This window comes from Labeo rohita, unplaced genomic scaffold, assembly GCF_022985175.1.
Source record: "Labeo rohita strain BAU-BD-2019 unplaced genomic scaffold, IGBB_LRoh.1.0 scaffold_72, whole genome shotgun sequence".
NCBI classification, from domain to species: Eukaryota; Metazoa; Chordata; class Actinopteri; order Cypriniformes; family Cyprinidae; genus Labeo; species Labeo rohita.
The window spans coordinates 184,965-204,476 of NW_026129656.1; the positions used below are offsets into that span (position 1 = coordinate 184,965).

Sequence of the window (19,512 nt, forward strand, 5' to 3'; positions counted from 1 at the left end):
ATTTGTATCTCAGGATATCATAAACTTTTTGAGAAAGAGAGAGAGAAAAAAAGTTGGTTGACAGAAGGAATAGTCTGAGCAAAGCTAAAATATAGCTTCTTTGTCTAGCTGACATCTAGACAATGAAGCAGCTTAAATATAAAAGCACTTGGCTTGAACGATTTAGGTCATTACATAATTTTCATACTTCTGTTTGTGTCATTTCATAATTTTGATGACTTCACTATTATTCCAAGTAAAATTAATGTATGTTTCCACACTTGTAGTTTAAAGAACATCTATACATGTCATGCAATAACAGTTTGTATAATTCACAGATGTTTATCATCACATTTATTAAATCCTACCTAATATTCTGAGGCGGTTAACAGCTCCATGCAATGTGAAGAAGGCCCACAGAACCTGAGAGGAGTCGACACACAGGAGACGACCGCGTGCACCTCCATTGACACCGTGATGCACCTCCCCATTGGCCAGAAAGGTAAAGCTGAGCACATCACCAGCCGCTGGCACAGGAAAACCCCTGTAGACCACCCAGTACTCCTTGCGGTCCAGAAGCACCTCTGGGTCAGCTGGCAGCTCTCCAGCATTGAGGGTGCCTGGATCGCAAGAGGTCATACCAAAGAGAAGAGCCCCAAAGTAGGGCAAGCCCAGATGGCCCACTTCCACGTACAGAGTCTCGCCAACCCGGACGGGCCTGTCACTGAACATCAACGTCCTGCTGCTGTCCAGGAAGTGGGTACATGCAACTGTGCGATCATTCGAGAGAACCACGTCAGGGCCTCGCACTGGGTGAAAATGCAGGTTAGCGTCAAGGGGCGTTGAGAGCCCACGGGCGGCTCTCTGCACGTTGAAGGAGGAGGATGAAGAAGGTATAGAGGAAGTGGAGCAGCAGGGGATGAGCTGGTTGTAGTTGCTGAGCTGAAGCGTGGCAAATTTAGCTGCTGCAGCCTGGTTGCTCTCTAGCTGGTTGTTGCTGTAGTTGGCCGAGTCGTGGTTGCTCTGGGGAAGACAGGCACTGAGTCGAGTGCTACTCAGACAGCTTGTGCCCACGCTCTCAGCAAACGTGCTCTCTGTGAGAGAAAAGGAAGACCAGTGAATCATTAAGTAATAACAAGTTGAGACCACTTTCATTTCTTCTGCTCTAATAACAATGCCTTTTACTCTTTTCAAACTCAGGATCTGCAATTTGCCCCCTAAGTGCTAAGCTAGTGTTCTGATTAGATTCAAAAGCAACTTAAAGGTTGAATGATCTACAACAAAACCTAAAACCTAAAACATACATTTACACAAACTGACCACCAACCGCAAATTTTACACACCATTTTCATTTTTCAGCTCAACTGTCAATGTGGGATTGTGGGATAACAGGCAGCAAAGGAAACATCTGAGCTGCATGCCTTCAAAAACTGATCAGATTTCGGAATCTCAGGAGACAGTGTGTCATACGATCATTGCATTCTGACATGCCTTGCTGATTTCCAACCCCTAAATGCTGCCAGCAAAGAAAGCAGTTTTTAACTCTCGAATGCAACCAACGTAAATAGTAATTTCTGCCTTCTAACTATCTATTCTACAGAAGTAGCAGATGTTTAGAATAAAATAATAATAATAACAATAATAAAATATATTTTTTATATTGCACCCATAGTTTTGATTTGAATACATCACATTCAGTTTGATCGTCACATACTGTGTATTAACACCAGCTGAAATTAATCAATGTATATGAAGCTCAGATCAGACAATACTGCATCCGCAGAGATTCTGAACTCAACGTAGCCTCTCTTGTGACTCGTGAAAATGAACTACTTCTGGTCTATAGTTTGTTTGTCATAAGCAGTGCTTATGTTCTCTTTTGGCCCACTCTCATGTAATAAATAAGTAAATGTGAGACCGTATGTCATTGTAAACATAAATTCTTGCGTTTTGTACATCAATGTAACCTGACATTCAACATAACTGGGCACTCAAACTGTAGTCTGCAAACCATTGGTGGTCATTGGTGGATTTTAAGTTGTTTCCAGGCTGACTAAAACAACGAACTGATTTAATTAAATAAAATCATTATAGACAAAACACTACATTTTAAATAAATTGACAGCAAAATCTGTAACAATGAATTTTCTGATTGTGTTAACATTACATGTTTGGTCAAACTTTGTAGCCAGTGAATCATTCATTAGCTAAATGTTTTTACAATAAAACAATCAAAATTATGGACTGGATGTTTTAAGATATAGGGCATAAACTAAAGATAATTTTAAGATTTTTTAAAACTTTAAAACAGATCAATAAATCTTTCTGCCTATAAATCTCTCTTTGTAAGCCAACAAAAGTGACAACATAGGAAAAACATCTCCTATAGGTCTGGGTTTGGTAAGCTTTTCAGGTAGGCAGGGACCCTTTCTCTAGGAACACACAGCAGCCCTGACCAAACACAGTCAATGATCTTGCCAGATGTTGTATCCGCTGGCAATGTTAATGTGCCATTTCCGAACAATCTCTTAGGGGGAATATTAATAATGAACCAGAAAAACTTGAAATTTACCTGGACGACCTGTTTGTAGAAATGTTACAGAGGCGGCAAATCAAGCAGGATAAGAAAGAGGAAAGGAGAAAACAAGGAGACATAAGAGAATAATAAAGTTGTTGAGAGAACTGATTGCTTTGAAAGATTTTTATTTTGAATTAAATTCTGTTGTGGATGATTTGGAAACAACTTCAAACCACTGCTCTCACCTCTAAGGGTCACTAAAATGTAAAGTGTACGTGAGAGGTGAGAACAGCTCAAACAAAATGTCATATTGTAAAGGGGATGCATTTGCAACATGGTTGCAGATGGACCTCCTAAAAAAGATGATTGCTTGCATTTCACTTTTCTTAGCTACAAAGATATGTTGCATTTAATTGCAGAAGTGATATTGCAGTATAGGAAAATATGATTTGCTTAAGATTCTAGAAGTGTTATGAAAGTTAATAAAGATAAGAATGGGCTTGTCTAATTGCAACTGAAGAGAATGTGTTTGTACAGTCTGAATTTGTAACAATCAGGGTGATGTTGCAGTTCTCCAGGTTGAACTTGTGACACTTGCAACATCTGAGCAAGTGTGAAACGTATCATGGTCTTAGAAATTGCCATGGCAATAGGGGGCCCCCACACAAAGAGTGATGTGTATGTGTGTATGTATGTACAAAATGTGTGTCTTATATGGAAGTGATGCTTATAGCCGACCATAAAATGCCAGTTTTTGATCTTCTTCCTTGCCACACCTCGGGTAAAGACTTTCTCGCTATTTTGAATTTATTGCTTATGAGTTAGTGTTTTATTAAATCGAAACCATTTCAAATGGTGATTCGCTTAAACCTCTCTTAAAACAAGACTCAGAGAGATTTATTTCTTATAACCTATTATCTGAACCTGAAACAATTCCTTCCAAGCCCCAAATATCACACAGACAGAAAGTAAACAAAGTCCGTCAGCACTGGACAAAAGGCACAAAAGAATAAAGATAAAACAAGAATCAGGTCCAGTTTACTGACTCCGATTCTCAGATTTAGAATATTTAGTGTCTTCAAATTGGAAACTTAAAAAACAAACAAACAATGTTTAGTTATAAAATCTGTGATCTCATTAGTATTTATGCATACAGTGTACTCCCAGCACACACTTTTTTGTTACTATGGACAGACACTGATGTCCAGTGTACTGGTTTGTATTTAGTCCTCTAATTCTGAGGCTGTCGAGGCTCATTTGACTCACACATTTCAGAGCTGTCTATCTGGGTGAGAAAGAGAATCACACCACCTCAGCTGAGACATTTCTCTGATATTCATCCCTTCTGTGTGTCTGTGTAGCCTCCTAGAGGTAGTTTCATAAAACTGTACTGCTGCAATCTAATCATGCACTCTTAAAAATACATTAAAAAATTCCATAAACATCCTTTAACATGCATGCAACCTTTTCATTCCACAAAAGATTCTTAACAGCCAAAAAAAGGTTCTTCAGAGCTTTAAAAAATGAGTTGACACCGAACAACACTTTACCACAGATATGCTTTAGAGACAGAACGGAAAAAACCTCCACGCACGGTTCGGCACGCACTAGGACCGCAGATCAACTTAAATCTGACAACACATCTGTAATATGGTTTGTTATAAATAACAACAAGTAAAACAAACAGGGTTCATCTAATGTATGTTTCTGTTGATGAATGCGCATTCTGGCCTCCCAGTACATTACAACAACAGTGATGAAAAAAAAAAAATGTAGACAAACCATTCACTCTTGTTCAATGCAAATACTGTAGTATTTTTTTGTATTAGTGTTTAAAATATTTAATTTAAAAGTAATTAATTAATAAAACAAACAAACTTACTAGGGGACCAGGGCAGGCTATGACAGCCATCATATCATACCCTGCTATGCCCAGCTGATGCAAAGCATAGAATTTATATCTACACAGAAGAAAGCCATGTCTAGGCTCTGCCCCGGTACAAGTTGTTTGAAGTCATTCATTTGTCTGGTTGTTTGATGATAAAAAGATTAAATGTAGTTGCAATAAACGTGTTAAGAATCTGTACAACTGTAGCAGCGGAGGACTATTATTCTGCTGCAAGAAACTGTGAACGAATAATACACAGATTCTTTTTTCCCACATATTTACTAAGTAGTATGTAGTATATATTATTACACATCTCCTTCTATAAGTATCAGGGAATGTACATTAAGCTTCATTCGAAGTAAAGCTTGAAGTGTCACAGCTTGACTGACATGTCCCAGATGACCCTTCTTTGACCTACTTATAGCTGCAAAGTTTATGAAAACCAGTGGCATATCTGTGGGGCCTTCCTGCAGCAGCAATTTCAAGCACAATTCCAGTGCTGATGGAGTGTTATTTGGGGCAATCTAACTATAAATATATATATATATATATATATATATATAAAAATACATACATACACACACACCCACCGATCAGGCATAACATTATGACCACTGACAAGTGAAGTAAATAACACTGATTATCTCTTAATCATGGCACCTGTTAGTGGGTGGGATATATCAGGCAGCAGGTGAACATTTTATCCTCAAAATCGATGTGTTTTATTAATAGTGTTCCTGCACAACTGGAGGCTGCAGTCAGGACCGCACTTCTAGGACCCTATTTTTTTTATGACAGCGCCATCTAGAGGAGACCTGATGCAAACATCAAACAAACAGAGGCAAAGACTAGACCCATGGTAACTACTCATTCTTTATCTTTCCATCTTATTTTTATGAGCTGGCATAAACTTGTGTTCAAGGCGGTGTCAGCAATCTCCATTTAGCCTATTTAGCTATGCAAAACAGTTCATTGTCCTGCTGAATGTTATAAACTGGTATTTGTATTCAAATGATCTTACATTTATTAACGTACTAATGAACACAATAATTTGTAGCGCAATTGTTTTACCGTTTACTGCACTTTGTTATGTGTGTCACACATCAGACGTGAAGTGCTATGCTGCGGCTAATGAACTGAAGACTTGCAAAGATACAAGTCTTTTTCCAAGAAAACTGAATTTAAAAGCAGAATACATATATATAATATATTGAAATAAATTAGGTTAAATATTTCAAAAGGGTTACCAGCGATGCGGCATGTTTAGGGTTAGGAGTTGGTTAGGACAATAATTAAGTGTATGCAATGAAACAACTACATATTTCCTTTAAAAAAAAAAGATATACAGAACTGAATTGCTCTTAAAGTGCTATTAAATAATATGAGCTGCTAATACATATATGCATACATACAAAAAATTAAGAGTAAGGATTTGAGCAAGTTTGACAAGGGCCAAATTGTGATGGCTAGACAACTGGGTCAGAGCATCACCAAAATTGCAGCTCTTGTGGGGTGTTCCCAGTCTGCAGTGGTCAGTATCAAAAGTGGTCCAAGGAAGGAACAGTGGTGAACCGGCAGACTAGTCAGGGTGCCCATGCTGACCGCTGTCCACCGCCAAAAGTGCCAACAGTGGGCATATGAGCATCAGAACTGGACCACGGAGCAATGAAAGAAGGTGGCCTGGTCTGATAAATCACATTTTCTTTTACATCACACTGATGGCCGAGTGTGTGTGTGCCGCTTACCTAGGGAACACATGGCACCAGGATCCACTATGGGAAGAAGGCAAGCCAGCAGACGCAGTGTGATGCTTTGGAGAATGTGGATGTTACTTTGACACATACCACCAACCTATGCATTGTTACACCCTTTCATGGAAACAGTATTCCTTAGTGGCTGTGGCCTCTTTTAACAGGATAATACAAAGCAAAAATGGTTCAGCAATGGATTGAGCAGCACAACAACAAGTTTGAGGTGTTGACTTGGCCTCCAAATTCCCTAGATCTCACTTCAATCAAGCAACTTTGGGATGTGCTGAACAAACAAGTCCGATCCATGGAGGCCCCACCTCACAACTTACAGGACTTAAAGGTTCTGCTGCTAACATTTTGGTGCCAGAGACCACAGCACACAGCACTGTCATGTTAACAAACCCACAGAAAGCTATAATTCTTTCACACCAACTCATGTTTTCTGCAACACTAAAGAATAAATGAACGTTCAGATTTGAGTTAGATTATCCGAGTACCCACCCAGCAATGTAACTTCTTGTGTGATTCCGTAGATGTCTATGATGGCCCAGAGTGGACATCCAACGCTTAGACCGCAGTGGAAGAGTATGGGCTCGCCGTCATTGATGCTGTAGAAGACCCGGCCATGTCTGTCAGCCCAGAAAGCCACAACATTGTCCCGCATGGCCAGTCTCTCAGGCAGGGCCTTGGCCCAGTATCCTGGCCGCGTCACCAGGTCGGGGCAAGCATATTTGGGGATGTCAGCTAAGGCAAGCTCGCTAGGGTCTAAGCTGGTGAAACCAAAACGAAGAGCTCCGCTCCAGCCTGTGTGGACACCTGAGAGGCGCAATCGTACCTTCTCATACAAACGCACAGGACGCTGGCTGAAGGTGATGCCATTGCAGAAACTGTTCTTCCGGGTGGCCCGCCGCAGCTGCGTGTCCAGTCGAATATTTTTGCCCTTGGCATGGGGGTGAAAACGAGGAGACTCGATGCTGATTGGAGGAGCAGAGGTGCGGCGCTCTACTCCACTGTTGGAAACAGTGCAGTACTGCCGAGTGGCCACTGAGCGATGCTGTAGGCTGGCGTCTGTTAGAATGAAAGCAATAGAGCACATTACAAACAGGTAAAAAGAAACAGGACACATGTAATATAATACACACAAATGGCAAATAAATTTATGTAAAAAGTTATTTCTTATTGAGGGCCTACAATGACATTTAAAGAAACATATTTTATCATTTTAATTTAATTTAAATATATATTAGCATTTTATACATATACCGAATGCATACAGCCCTCTTGAATAAATACAGTGGGATTTTAAAAGCCTGTACTGAAAATGTGAGATTTTTTGTTTTTCAGTTGAAACCTGGGAATAAACAGTTGTAGGATTCTGAAAGTTCACTGTGAAACTCCACAACTCTAAATCAATTTTTTAATTAAACTTTACAGTCAAATTACTGAAATAATAATTTGAAAAGAAATAAATACCTAGTAATAAACAAGAACTTTTTTACTAGTGGCATAAAACCTTTGGATCCCAGTGCATAGCCTTTATTCCATAGTTGTTTAGTCTATGCAAACCGCATGCACTGGTTTTCACTATAGGCATCTCTCAAGGGCACTATTCCAGGAAACAATGGCATATAAACAGCAGCACAAAGGAGTACGATGATGACAGTGTTGACAATACTCCCATAATTCACTGCGCATACTGTTGAATTACAGTAGAACAAAAACTGGATGTGTCTTAAATAGCACTTTACAAGTGCAAACTCATATACTTAAGCTTAATTTGCGCCTAATTTGGTAATAATTCATACTAAAATCAATAGAACAGAGAGTAATGTTTTACATAAAGAAAAGTTGTATCAGTATTCCAAGACAATTAGTTATTTTTTAACATTTGATTCACTGTACCTTGCTTTTAACTCTGCCTAAACTACTGTTTATGCACCGATTAGCTCTAATCTATGTACAAACAGCGCACCATGCCACTTTTACCAAGTTATGCATTATATCTAAATGTATTTAAGGCATATTACTGCCATTGAACAAACCAGTGAAACATTTGTAGCATGTTGTTGTATTCTGTCAGTGTGTGTCACAGTTATTGGACTTCTTCATGGGAATTATCGAGAAAGTACGCAGCACACTGTCATTATGATTACGATTTTCATTGTCTTTCAGTAAAATATAAGCACTGTATTTAAAACGATGCCGCAAAAAAGACATGCTTACATGCTTCTTCTGTGACAGAGACATAGAATACACATAAAAGATGCAGAAGTATATAACTACTTTCCATTCAGTCATGTCTTCCGCTTTACATTCCATAGCAATAAACTGTATTAAACTGTAGTTTGTGGATGGGCCAAAATGGCAGGTTTGAAGTGTTTTTCATCAACAGATCTAAGGCAGAAGTCATAAAATACAGTCACCTCCTCACAGGCTTTGATTAAAAGAGCTCTCTGCTGATTTGTGTATAGGCTTAGGAGAGATGAGAGCCATAAACGCCACTTGTGAAGCAGAGCATGGTTTTTGTGTCTTCCAAATATAGGCCTACACTATGCAATCAGAGCAGTGGCTAATGACAATGCCACTGTCCAGTCCCTTGACTCCTATCTCCTAGCACACAAGAGTCTATAGCTCTGTCTATGCCATAAGTGTTCAGATACAAACAAGTACATGCAGGTCTTCTGCCATACAGTTGTACAGGGAAGTGACAACAGATTTGAAGACCAAGATTATTTTTAAATGAAAAAATAGTGAAACACAAATTGCATATTGCCAATCCTCATTCAGTGGAACAGCATGACTTCTTCTTACATTTAAAAATATATATATTATTTTGCTTCTTGCACATTTCATGACACTTTCAAAGTGAAATGTCAGTGAGTGGCGCTAAAGGCAAGTTCAGTTTTATCCAAAACAGATGAATGTGAATCTGGCAACATTTTATGCTGGTTATTGTATTTATCACGGCAGTTTGTAAATGAAATGTCCAGCGAGTGACACTAAAAGGAAAATGCTTTATCATGTTTGAAAGTAATGTACCACCTACACTGAGCCCTACACACTAAACCTAACATGTTAATACAAGCAAACACAAGATAAAAACTCAAGTAGCCACGCTGTTTTAGCTGCTGTTTTGTGCTCTTTGATTGTTACTAGTGTAGAGTTATTAGGCTCTGCATCACAAGTGTAATGCTGTATCAGGTGAGCTTCAGAGCAAGTTTACCACATCAGACAAGCCCTAAACATATGAAGCTGTTTATGTGATACATAGTACTAGTGTTGCTGATTTAACACGTCAGTTTGCTATGATTATTTATGTAAAAAATTATTAAGGCATTTAATGCATCCCCACACAGACCTGTATGTCATTTTGCATTGCATGCAGTTGCTGCCAAACATACAGGATGTCTACTGACTGTATAATGTAGCCTATTAGAATGCAGTTTTAATGTCCCTAAAATTCAAGATATTAGGGGGAAAATGCCCCTGGGTTGTTGTCTTACAGTTATATCACATGAAAAAATTTATCAATATCACACAAGCTAGAGTGCAGTTTTTTCCCCAAATATAAGCATGATTGCAAATGTGATACTGATTTTATACAAAAGTTAAATTTATTAGTTTTTATTGGCAAGTATAAGTAAGTTTTTATTGGCAAGTACTGTTTTTGATCAATTTGCCAAAGAAAATACTTCTAAAGAAAACCACATCTGAACTGTTGTGGCTTTCCAAGAAACACACAGTGGTGTTTCGTTTCTGACTGAATCCATGTTTTTGACCAGATCAAGTGAGCCTATGATTCAGTAAAAAATTCAATATTCAAAATAATAAATAATAATAATAATAATAACTGTTTTACATTAATTGTAATTAATGGGGGTTACTTAACATTTCCATGAATTATTTCATACAACTTTCATCAAAACCTTTCATTAAGCTTTCATTAAAACCTATAGTTCAGTAAAGTCATTACACTTGCATTCATAGGGTTGCTATTACATTTCTTCAATAAAAACATGGGCAATTAAGTATGTAAATATTCTTAGGTCATAAAATAATTTTGCCTTTCAGATGAATCTTTCTGCTTTGTCTGTCACTGGTTATTCAATTATTCAACAAAATTTTTCTTAAGAGGGGCATCTTCCTCCATTCTACACCAACCTAAATGCCACTTCAGATGCAGCTTTAGAAAACAACATCATGGTCACACTGTAGCCTTAATAGCTTGGTAATAAGTTTTATTCTGAATCCAAATTATATTTAGGGATTAATTGCTCAGTCCAAATTGATGTGTGATTAGTTTGCAATTAATTTGATAAATTAACTAAACTGACTGTCTAAACATTAACAATATTATAAATTCCCTTGTCATTTGAAGTGTTACGTAAAGCTTGCAAAATAAAATGTTGGCAATACATTCATAATTGTCCGTAAATTCTTTTTTCCCCAAACAACGATAATTTTGTGCAAATCTGTGCCAGTTATGTAGGTATTCTGGTAATCCTGATTACTGAAAATCAAATTGTATTTGATGGCAATCAAATTTGACTAAATCAAATGAAAAAGTTGTAACTGTGTATTTTCATGCTTTCTCAAGCAAAGCAAAGTTTGAAAGTCCACTGAAACATTCTAACATTTTTTGGCACAAAGTCACTACCACCTAATGGCCAGTGTTTAGGTGGCTAGAAGGAGACACGTTTTTTACATTGAGCCTGAACTGCATGTTGCAGTTTGTCAATTTGTTTTTAAAGTGTCCTTTATGGTGTACAGCTTTCACATAAAATATGCTGCCACATGCTGACAGACAAGTTAAGGTCAATAAATCAGCCATAGACAGACAGACAGACAGTTTTAAATATTGTATTTGCTAACTCTGGTACAGTCAAATCCATGCAGGGTTAAATGTCTGTAGGTTAAATCTTGAATTTTCTTGTCTTTCACTGTCTAAGATATGTATAAGAAATACCCATATAATTCAGCCAGTCGGGCAACGGCATCTAATATTGCCAAAATTGCCAATATGAAAAAAATGTGATGAAAACACAGAGATGAACGCATTCATGTATTTCCAGACTGTTCTAAAAATGTACTGTGACCTGATCCAACATTGTGTTCCACACACACCCAAACATGCTGTGTTTCTGAGTTAACCTGGAAATCAAGCGATACATTCAATTATATTTAATCATATTTAAGACACAAGTTCAGCACGTTTGACTAGAAGTAAATCATTAATCAACAGATATACCCATTTTAGTGTCATCATACAGTTCATTGTGGGGGGCACAAAAGTTCTTCAGCATTCCAGTTTCAGAAAGCAACTGCTCTAGGCAGAACTAGTTACTAGAGGGTGGGGACTGAGCACACAATGAGAATTAATGGATACCAGATAGAGCTTTATTTGTGAATATGAAAACAAAGAATATTCTTTTGGGGTCAATGATCAGCAGAACTCTAGCAGTGCCACTCAAACACTGTGTCTCATTTCTAACCTTTCGATATACATGCATACTGTGAGCTTACATGTGCCGGCCATGTGCCATGTGATTAACTTTACTGATAATTTAGAATCGACCAAATACATATCTCATTAAACCTATTTATGTGCAGTGTCAAAATTTCCAACAGCAGGGTCTAAATTCTGAGACCACTTGTGAAAATTATTTTTTATTATTTTTCTCATACAACCTTTTTAATTACAAATTGTATTATTTGCACAATAAGCTGAGTGAAAAATTAACACAAATGTTGGAATTTTGTAATATTTGGTTTGCCGATGACCATCTTGTGCTTTAATCTTGGAATGCACTTTTTTCATTTGGTTACAGAGCTGTAATCTGAAATATTTCTTTATTCTATTTACCTCAGAAATTACCTTTGTTTTTAAAATGGTCAAAAATTAAAAAAAAAAAAAAAATCAAACATAAAAATATCTTCCAAACTGTCAATGTGCCCTCAGACAGCATATACTTTAACCACAGACGGATAAAGTTCACTTGTAGGTAAATCCTATAAAATGCCATTATTTGAACTTACACTGATCTAGTAGGATAAGTCTAGGCTTTAAATGGAAACTGTGTGTCCATAAGGTATGCTTAAGGAAAACGCTGTGTATATTCAATCTGGATGACGGAACAAATTTGAATTCAGCAAAGAGAAATACAGAGCTTTTCTCATGGATGGGGAAATTCTCATCTTCTGCAGAACTGCAGAGTTTATTATCAGCATCAACTCTTGTGGTCTCCTTAGTAAGGTTCTTTAATAAGGGATAATAAGTCACCCATCTGTTACTAGAGAATATATCAACTTCTTTGCTTAACGTTTAAATACAGACAAATATGTAATATCTAAAGAAGAAGGTGAACAACATTCATGAGAAGCATGGAGAAAGAGTCCAAATATTCGCAACAAAGCAACGCAACATCCACCAAAAAAAAATAAATAAATAAATAAATAATAAAAAAAGAATATGTAAACATAAAGGGTGCTGTTACTCCTAATGAATTAGACAGCTTTAAGCAATGACACATTTGCAGGGTCTTTGAATAACTTGAACATCACCCGTCATCTTCTCACTCCTACGCAGCGCGCACTGTCATCCCAATATAGTACAGAAGCTAGTATTATATTTATATTTATAAAAGGAATCAAGATATGAAACATCTCTATCCACATCTAATCCATACAAAAATGCTTCTGCTTTCTGTCGCAGAACAAACGATCAACCAAGCCATCTCCTACCTATTAGTGGTTTGGGTGTTGTATTCCCCATTATTTCCAATAATTGCTCTCCCTTGGTGACAAGTGGATCGCGAATGCTTCTACTCCTAGTCTGTCCATTTATTATCAGATATTCGGAATATTTTCGTAATCGCAGCTGTGTGAAATCTCTACGCCTCTGAGAGTCGCAGCGTCTTCATACTATCATGCACACAGAAGCGGCTTTTCAAGCCATTGGCGTCTACTGGCGCATTGGCCAGCCAAACCCTCCCCACGTCTGTTCATCCTACAACCCATCTACACTGGACGCGACGCGACCAACTACAACGCTATCACAATAGCGTCACAATAAACAAACTTGCTGCACTGTAAGCGCGCTGTAATCGATTCGTTAAGCCTTGCGTTTAAATAAAGCTCACAACAAAATGTAACCGTCACCGCGGGGAACTCAACAGCTAAAAGCGTTTTAACAGCTAAACTATTTTTAACTTGATACGCGTCTTAAAACGCAACGCTGGTGGCGCAAAACCCTGATAAAAACAGCGAGACGCAACATAACGGCGCATGTGTGCAGGACGCGACGTCCATTCTTCCAGCTTGCTGAGAACATTCACACATGACGCGTTTTTGTGTTCTAGAACAGCTGGTCATGCGGGTCTTTTTCAAATTGAACTATTTTTAACTTGATACGTCGTCTTAAAACGCAACGTTCATGGGGCGATACTGGACACAAGGGCGAAAGACATTCCATTTAATATAGACTAGACCCCAACACAACTCAACAAAATAATGTTACATATATTGGTACTGATATTTATGATATTAACATTCTACTCCAAGGAACGTGAACAAATAATACGGCACTACCATTGCATACATGTCCAACAATCGTGGTGTTGTCATGGTACTTTTTTGTAAGTGTGGTGTATATATAACTCAACTAGTTTGAACTAAATAAATATCTGTATTTGTGGGTCAAGCTAATTTAAAATAAATACATAAAATGCTATATATAAAAGGCCCTAAGAAGGTTATAAATGAAATATTGCTAGATATCAGTTATGAAATACAGCTTATTTTATGTAACACCTGCTTCTTAGAATTTTTTTTTATCATTCCCTTTTTCTCCACAAAAATGGATATTTAAATGTAATGCAAACTTTGCATTTTTCAACATACAATAGCAAACAGTCCAGCAGATATCAAAGCACTTAAAAGACCAAAAAATTGAAAAAGAAATGATAAAGATAGTACCTAAATGTTTCATGACTACAAAATAATTGTGGGTATTTTTGAAAATGACACAAACCTCTTACGAGGAAATCCCCTCTCTACCCCAACCCCCATCCTATCTCCTCACAACCTTGACCGCTGGGATCCATGCAAGCTGCTTCCTGTCTTGTGAGCTGTAGCTGTCTCTGAGGAGCCTTGTCCAAACAGACCTAGCCCATGATTGCCGGCCGCAGGCCAACGGCTATTAAATCTGCCCCAGATCTTCTCAGGAGATGTTATGTTCATATTATGCACAGTATGCACATTCACCAAGTGTGACCATTCAGACAGTAGGCCCATGGTCAGTCCATATTCATGCATATGAAATTATTTAAAAATAGTTAACCTACAGCTGATGGGGTAGGAATGTTGTCCATTTAGGACAGAAAGTGCAACTGTGGATGTAAAAGAACATCAGTGGGATTATTAACGCATAAAATGCCAGCTGTTTCCAAGAAGAATCATGGTTATAGATGTTACCCCAATAACAAAGCAATCTTGCAACATATTAAAGCCATTATGTTGTAATATAACTGTAGCAGATTTTTGGCAAAGTGCAGTTTAATATATTTAAAAGTGTATCAATTTATTCCTCTGTACCAGACTGTAATTGTGACCCTCCTGTAATGCACAGTATATGTAAACTAAGGCAGGGCCAATGTACAATGAAATTCTTCTCAAACGTTTGTCATGGTTCTAGAAGGAAAGGCGGCAATAACTGTGGTTAACACAGGAAGAATGTTTGAGGCGGAGACTATTTGCACTGTAAACAAAACATCACATGAATAAAAGCATAAAAGCTCTTTGTTTGGGACAGAATAATATCTTGCAATGGGATGCATGCCATCAGCTCCTGTTGCAAATATGAAACAAATACTATATAATGTGAAATTACATTATATATAAATATATAAAATTACAATTTGTAGAAAGATTCAGAATAAAAATAATAAATTAAGACCAATGTCAATATATTTAACATTACTTGTATTGGTACAAGTTAAAAAAACCCTACCCTTTCTTTTGTTGTTATTATTCAGTGTTGATAAAAAAAAAAAAATAGAGTAACACTTTACAATCAGGTGACATTAGTTAATGTATTAACTAACATGAATGAACAATACATTTATTACACTATCTATTAATCTTTGTTAATGTTAGTTAATAAAAAAAAATACAGTCATTCATTGTTTGTTCATGTTAGTTCACAGTGCATTAACTAATGTTAAACAAACACAACTTGTGATTTTATTAATGCATTAGTAAATGCTGAAATTAACTTTAACTAAGATTAATAAATGCTGTAGAAGTATTGTTCATTCTTAGTTAATATTAACTAATTTAGTTAATAATGTTAACTAATGAACCTTATTGTAAAGTGCTACCAAAAATAGTTTTAGTAGTTTTAGTTTTTAATAGTTTTAGGGTTTGGTCAGGTTTTTTTATTTTTAAGTTCCCCTCGTGTGATCTTGTGGTTCCTTTAATTTTTTGATTCTTTGGTTCATTGTCTTATCTCCCCTAGTCAAAAAGTAACAGATTTAAAATGCATTATTTTATACTAAGTATAGTTCAAGTCTATTAACGTATTTACAGATATATCGCTCAAGACTTACTGATATAAAAATTGCAATCAAACTTTATTTGGACTACCACTTGTGCACAATACACATTTCTTAATATTAAGCATATGTTTTAATGTCAATACTGATGAGGATTGTATGGTCTTTAAATAATATCAGTCTTTAAATGCAAAACATTTAAAGTATACTTGCAATAGTTCCACTTTAGAACAATCAAATATACTTAAGTACATCTTTAGTTGGACTTCAGCCCTATTTCTGCACAATTAAAGTGAATTAAGAACAAAATTAGTTGTTCCAATTTAGCAGACTTTAAATATACCAGTTTAGTACTAAAAGTTGTTTTAAGTACAACTGCAGGCTATTTTTATTAAGTACATATAATTTAAATGTATTTGTAGTATACTTAGCATGAAGTAAATGTATTTAAAATACATTTTAGAATATTCATTTTTCACTAGGATTGTTTATTTCTTTTGTTTTGTCATTGGTTGTTTTGCCATGTGGTCTAGTCTTGCTTGCCTTGTTTGGGTATTGAAGTATGTATGCTTGCTGGTCATTGTTCAATGTTATTGTTTTGTCAAGTTAAGTTCATGTTAGTGATGGAAGAAATTAACCTTTTCAAAGCTTTGAGTCAACTGAACCTGTTGCTGAAAACATCAGTGCTTTTACAAACCTATTGCAAATGTTTTATGAAATGTTTTTTTTTTTTTTGCAATTTTTCAAATGCAATTAACTAATCATCCAACAGTATTAAATTTTAAGTGTCTGTATGTGATTTTGAAGTAGTACTTTGAAAGTACTCATTAATAGATTTTGGACTTTCTCTCTTTGGAATAAACTGCACTTGGGTTTGATACACCATCATCCTCATGATGTCAGGTGTCAGTGCTGTTACAGAATACACAACCAGCCATGATCCCAACACATGAGCCGCTTTTCCACTATCTGGCCGAACCGTTCTCTTTGCTTAACTGTTGCGCTCCGATCCGGGCCAGTCAGCATGGAAACGGTTTCATTTTCCACTGTGGTGCTGATAACGGAACTCTTTGGAATGTAAATACAAATGTGTCAGTCGTTGCCTTGGTAACGCAATTGTAATGTAAACAGCCATATGGACAATGATCAGATATTTCTGTTTTTGGGACTCCTTTTTTAAAAACTGATATTTACTTTGTTAAATAACAGAAAAAAGGACACAACTCTTGGAGCAAAAAAATAAAATAAACAGAAGGTGACAACAGGTATCACGTTACTAACAACGGAGACAGACACAGAAGGTAAAACCTTTATAAAAAATACCACATTTATTGACGGTATTAATGCATGAGCTATGAACGCAGTGTAGCTGTTTACTTGGCTGTTTGATCAAATGGCACGCTTCCGCTTAGCACACACACTCTATCAGCATGGTTGTCTAACCGTGCCGATAATTCCGGGCCGAGAACGGTTTGTAATCGTGCCGTGCCGTACCAGGCTCAGGTGGAAACACAACTGGAACCGTACTTGAACGTTCTAAGAACCGTTCGGCCCAATAGTGGAAAAGTGGCTATGCACTCCATCCCCTCAGGGGATATGCTGAGAACTTTAATGAATTATGCTACCAGGTAAACTTTAATGATGTTGCTTTTAAGGGCAAGGGAGGCCATCCACAATTTTTCTGTGTCCCCTGTCACGTCTATGAAGGCTGTCCACAAACTTTCTGCGCCGCAGAGGTCATCCATGCTTCTACTCTGCCATGGCCTCCTGATCCGCAGACTCCGCCTTGGTGGTCTTCTGCTCCCCTATGGTGCCATGCTCCACTAGTTCTCCCTGAGTGGTCTTCTCACCTGCTGAGATGATAATCTCCATCACTGGCTTCACCCTGGTGGTCTCCATTTCTGCTGGCTCCACTATGGACACCAGATCCTCCATGGCCTTGTCCAGTGCTCCACGGTCTATGGTCTCATCCACTGCTCTATGGTCCAGGCCCACCTCTGCTCCACAGTCCATGGTCTCTTGTCCACTGCTCCAAAGTACAGATCCACCATCATGCCATGATCCAGGCCCACTTTTACTTCACAGGCCATTAATTCAGTCGACCATTTTTACACCGTTTTAACATAGATTTCTACGAAGTCCGAAACACGAGAGCACCCAAAAGGTCTTAAGGTCCTAAGGTCCTTGCACACTGACTATGCAATTTTTCGTATTTGTCATCCTAAAAACTTGTCACGCACAGAAACCTTCCACAGAGTCTGATGCGTATTCATTAATCTGTTGGAGTCTTCAAGCAGTGAGGATGATTTTGTTGTCCTCATTCTTCTTAAAAAGAGAAAAACAAGAGGAAATATTGGGTCCAGTCAATCCTGAGACTGCATAAAGAGGAAGGACAGTTCCACCTCCTTATGAGGGAGCTGTGGAATTATCCTGAGAGATTCAAAGTTTACTTCAGGACGTCAATGGCTCAATTTTGATGCTTTGTTAGAAATCTGTCTTTATATTCCGTCTCTTTGTATTCCACACTTTGTTTGCCAGACACCATTCTGGATTTTAGTGTTTGCTTGTGCAGTGGCTCTGAAATGTTAAATCACCCCATCCAATCTCGACAGACGAAAGTTTTGGAGACAGTGTGTAAACGTGATTCACACAACGTGAGGTCGTATTTGTTTTTTAATGTGCAAAAATTTCAGATAAGAATTTCGGACTTTCGGCTGAACATCGTCTTCGTCTGCTTCATTTGTCAGCACCATTACAATTACAATGATTTTTTACTTTTATTGTTTTAAATCTCAACATATATTTTAGGCAGACGAAAAAACATCTTAATGTACAAATACAATTTAAGTATAATATCAAATTTTTCCCCACATTTTTGGTGATAAGATTTTTCACATTATAGAAATGAGAATTTGGGAAAATGTGTTTGAATGTTGTGTAAATAAAGATAAGTGCAAAATAAGCTCCTAAAAATAAGCTTAATTAGGATTAAAAGCTTAATCCTTTAAACAGAATACAATTTCTTTTGACATGGTCTTGACAGGTTTATTGGGTTTGACCTTCAGTCAGATTTATGCCCACATTTGTGAATTAATTTCACTAAGTACAAAGTTGGTAAGCAGAAAAACCCCCAAACAGATTAGAGAAAAGGGAATCCAACGTGATCACATCGGTCTTAACAGCACCTCAATCTACAAACCTCTTTCTGACCATTATTGTCAGTGTCCCCCTCCTCTGGGAACAGCCAACTCAAATCTGTCAGTCTGATTTCACGTACCGCTGGCAGCCGTCGGCATGGTCAGGGATGGCAATCAGGGCAATGTGACTCGACAAAAAGGATATGCATGAAATAACATCTCTATGTGACAATTCTGGAAGGAGAGGGCGTTTTTTGGCAGAAGACTAAATTTGTACCAGCATTAGGCATACGTTTAAATGTGCAGGAATACAGCACATGTACCAAAGCTAGTACCAGAACAGAGCTTTTTTGTCAGAGAAGCATTATGTTCTTTGAGAGAGGATGCTGTCACACTGTGTGGTAAGACTTGGACTTTGGTATCAAAATTGCTGCCATGCGGTGGAGTGACTAGTCCTTGGACTGCGAAGTGTTACATTAGCAGTTTTCTAATTCCCGTCAAGTTTCAAAGACACTGAAATGCTAAGCAGATGGCCAACTGGGAGGACTGCATGTGGTTGTCTGAGCAGCAGGGGAATCTTGTCCAAAGCCAAACTCACAGATCTAATGACAAAATGAGTCATAACCATTGTCTAAGTGGGCCTAACGCTTTCATTGAATGCATGTGTGAAATACAACAGCCATGACTT

At 37.5% G+C, this 19,512-nt stretch overlaps 1 protein-coding gene across 2 annotated transcripts in view; it reads right to left on the bottom strand.

Moving 5' to 3' along the window:
• The window catches only part of neurl1b (neuralized E3 ubiquitin protein ligase 1B), a 39,970-nt gene that overhangs the window by 3,329 nt on the left and 17,129 nt on the right, over window positions 1-19,512 (bottom strand). The window contains exons 1-3 of one of the 2 annotated variants that reach the window (XM_051104415.1): window positions 12,878-13,465; window positions 6,638-7,204; window positions 348-1,073 (exon numbers count right to left, since the gene is read on the bottom strand). In XM_051104415.1, the coding sequence (XP_050960372.1) occupies window positions 348-1,073; window positions 6,638-7,204; window positions 12,878-12,908 (1,324 nt within the window). In that variant the 5' untranslated portion in view covers window positions 12,909-13,465. Of the gene's footprint in view, window positions 1-347; window positions 1,074-6,637; window positions 7,205-12,877; window positions 13,466-19,512 lie in introns of those variants that run through there. The other variant, XM_051104414.1, reaches the window with a different exon arrangement.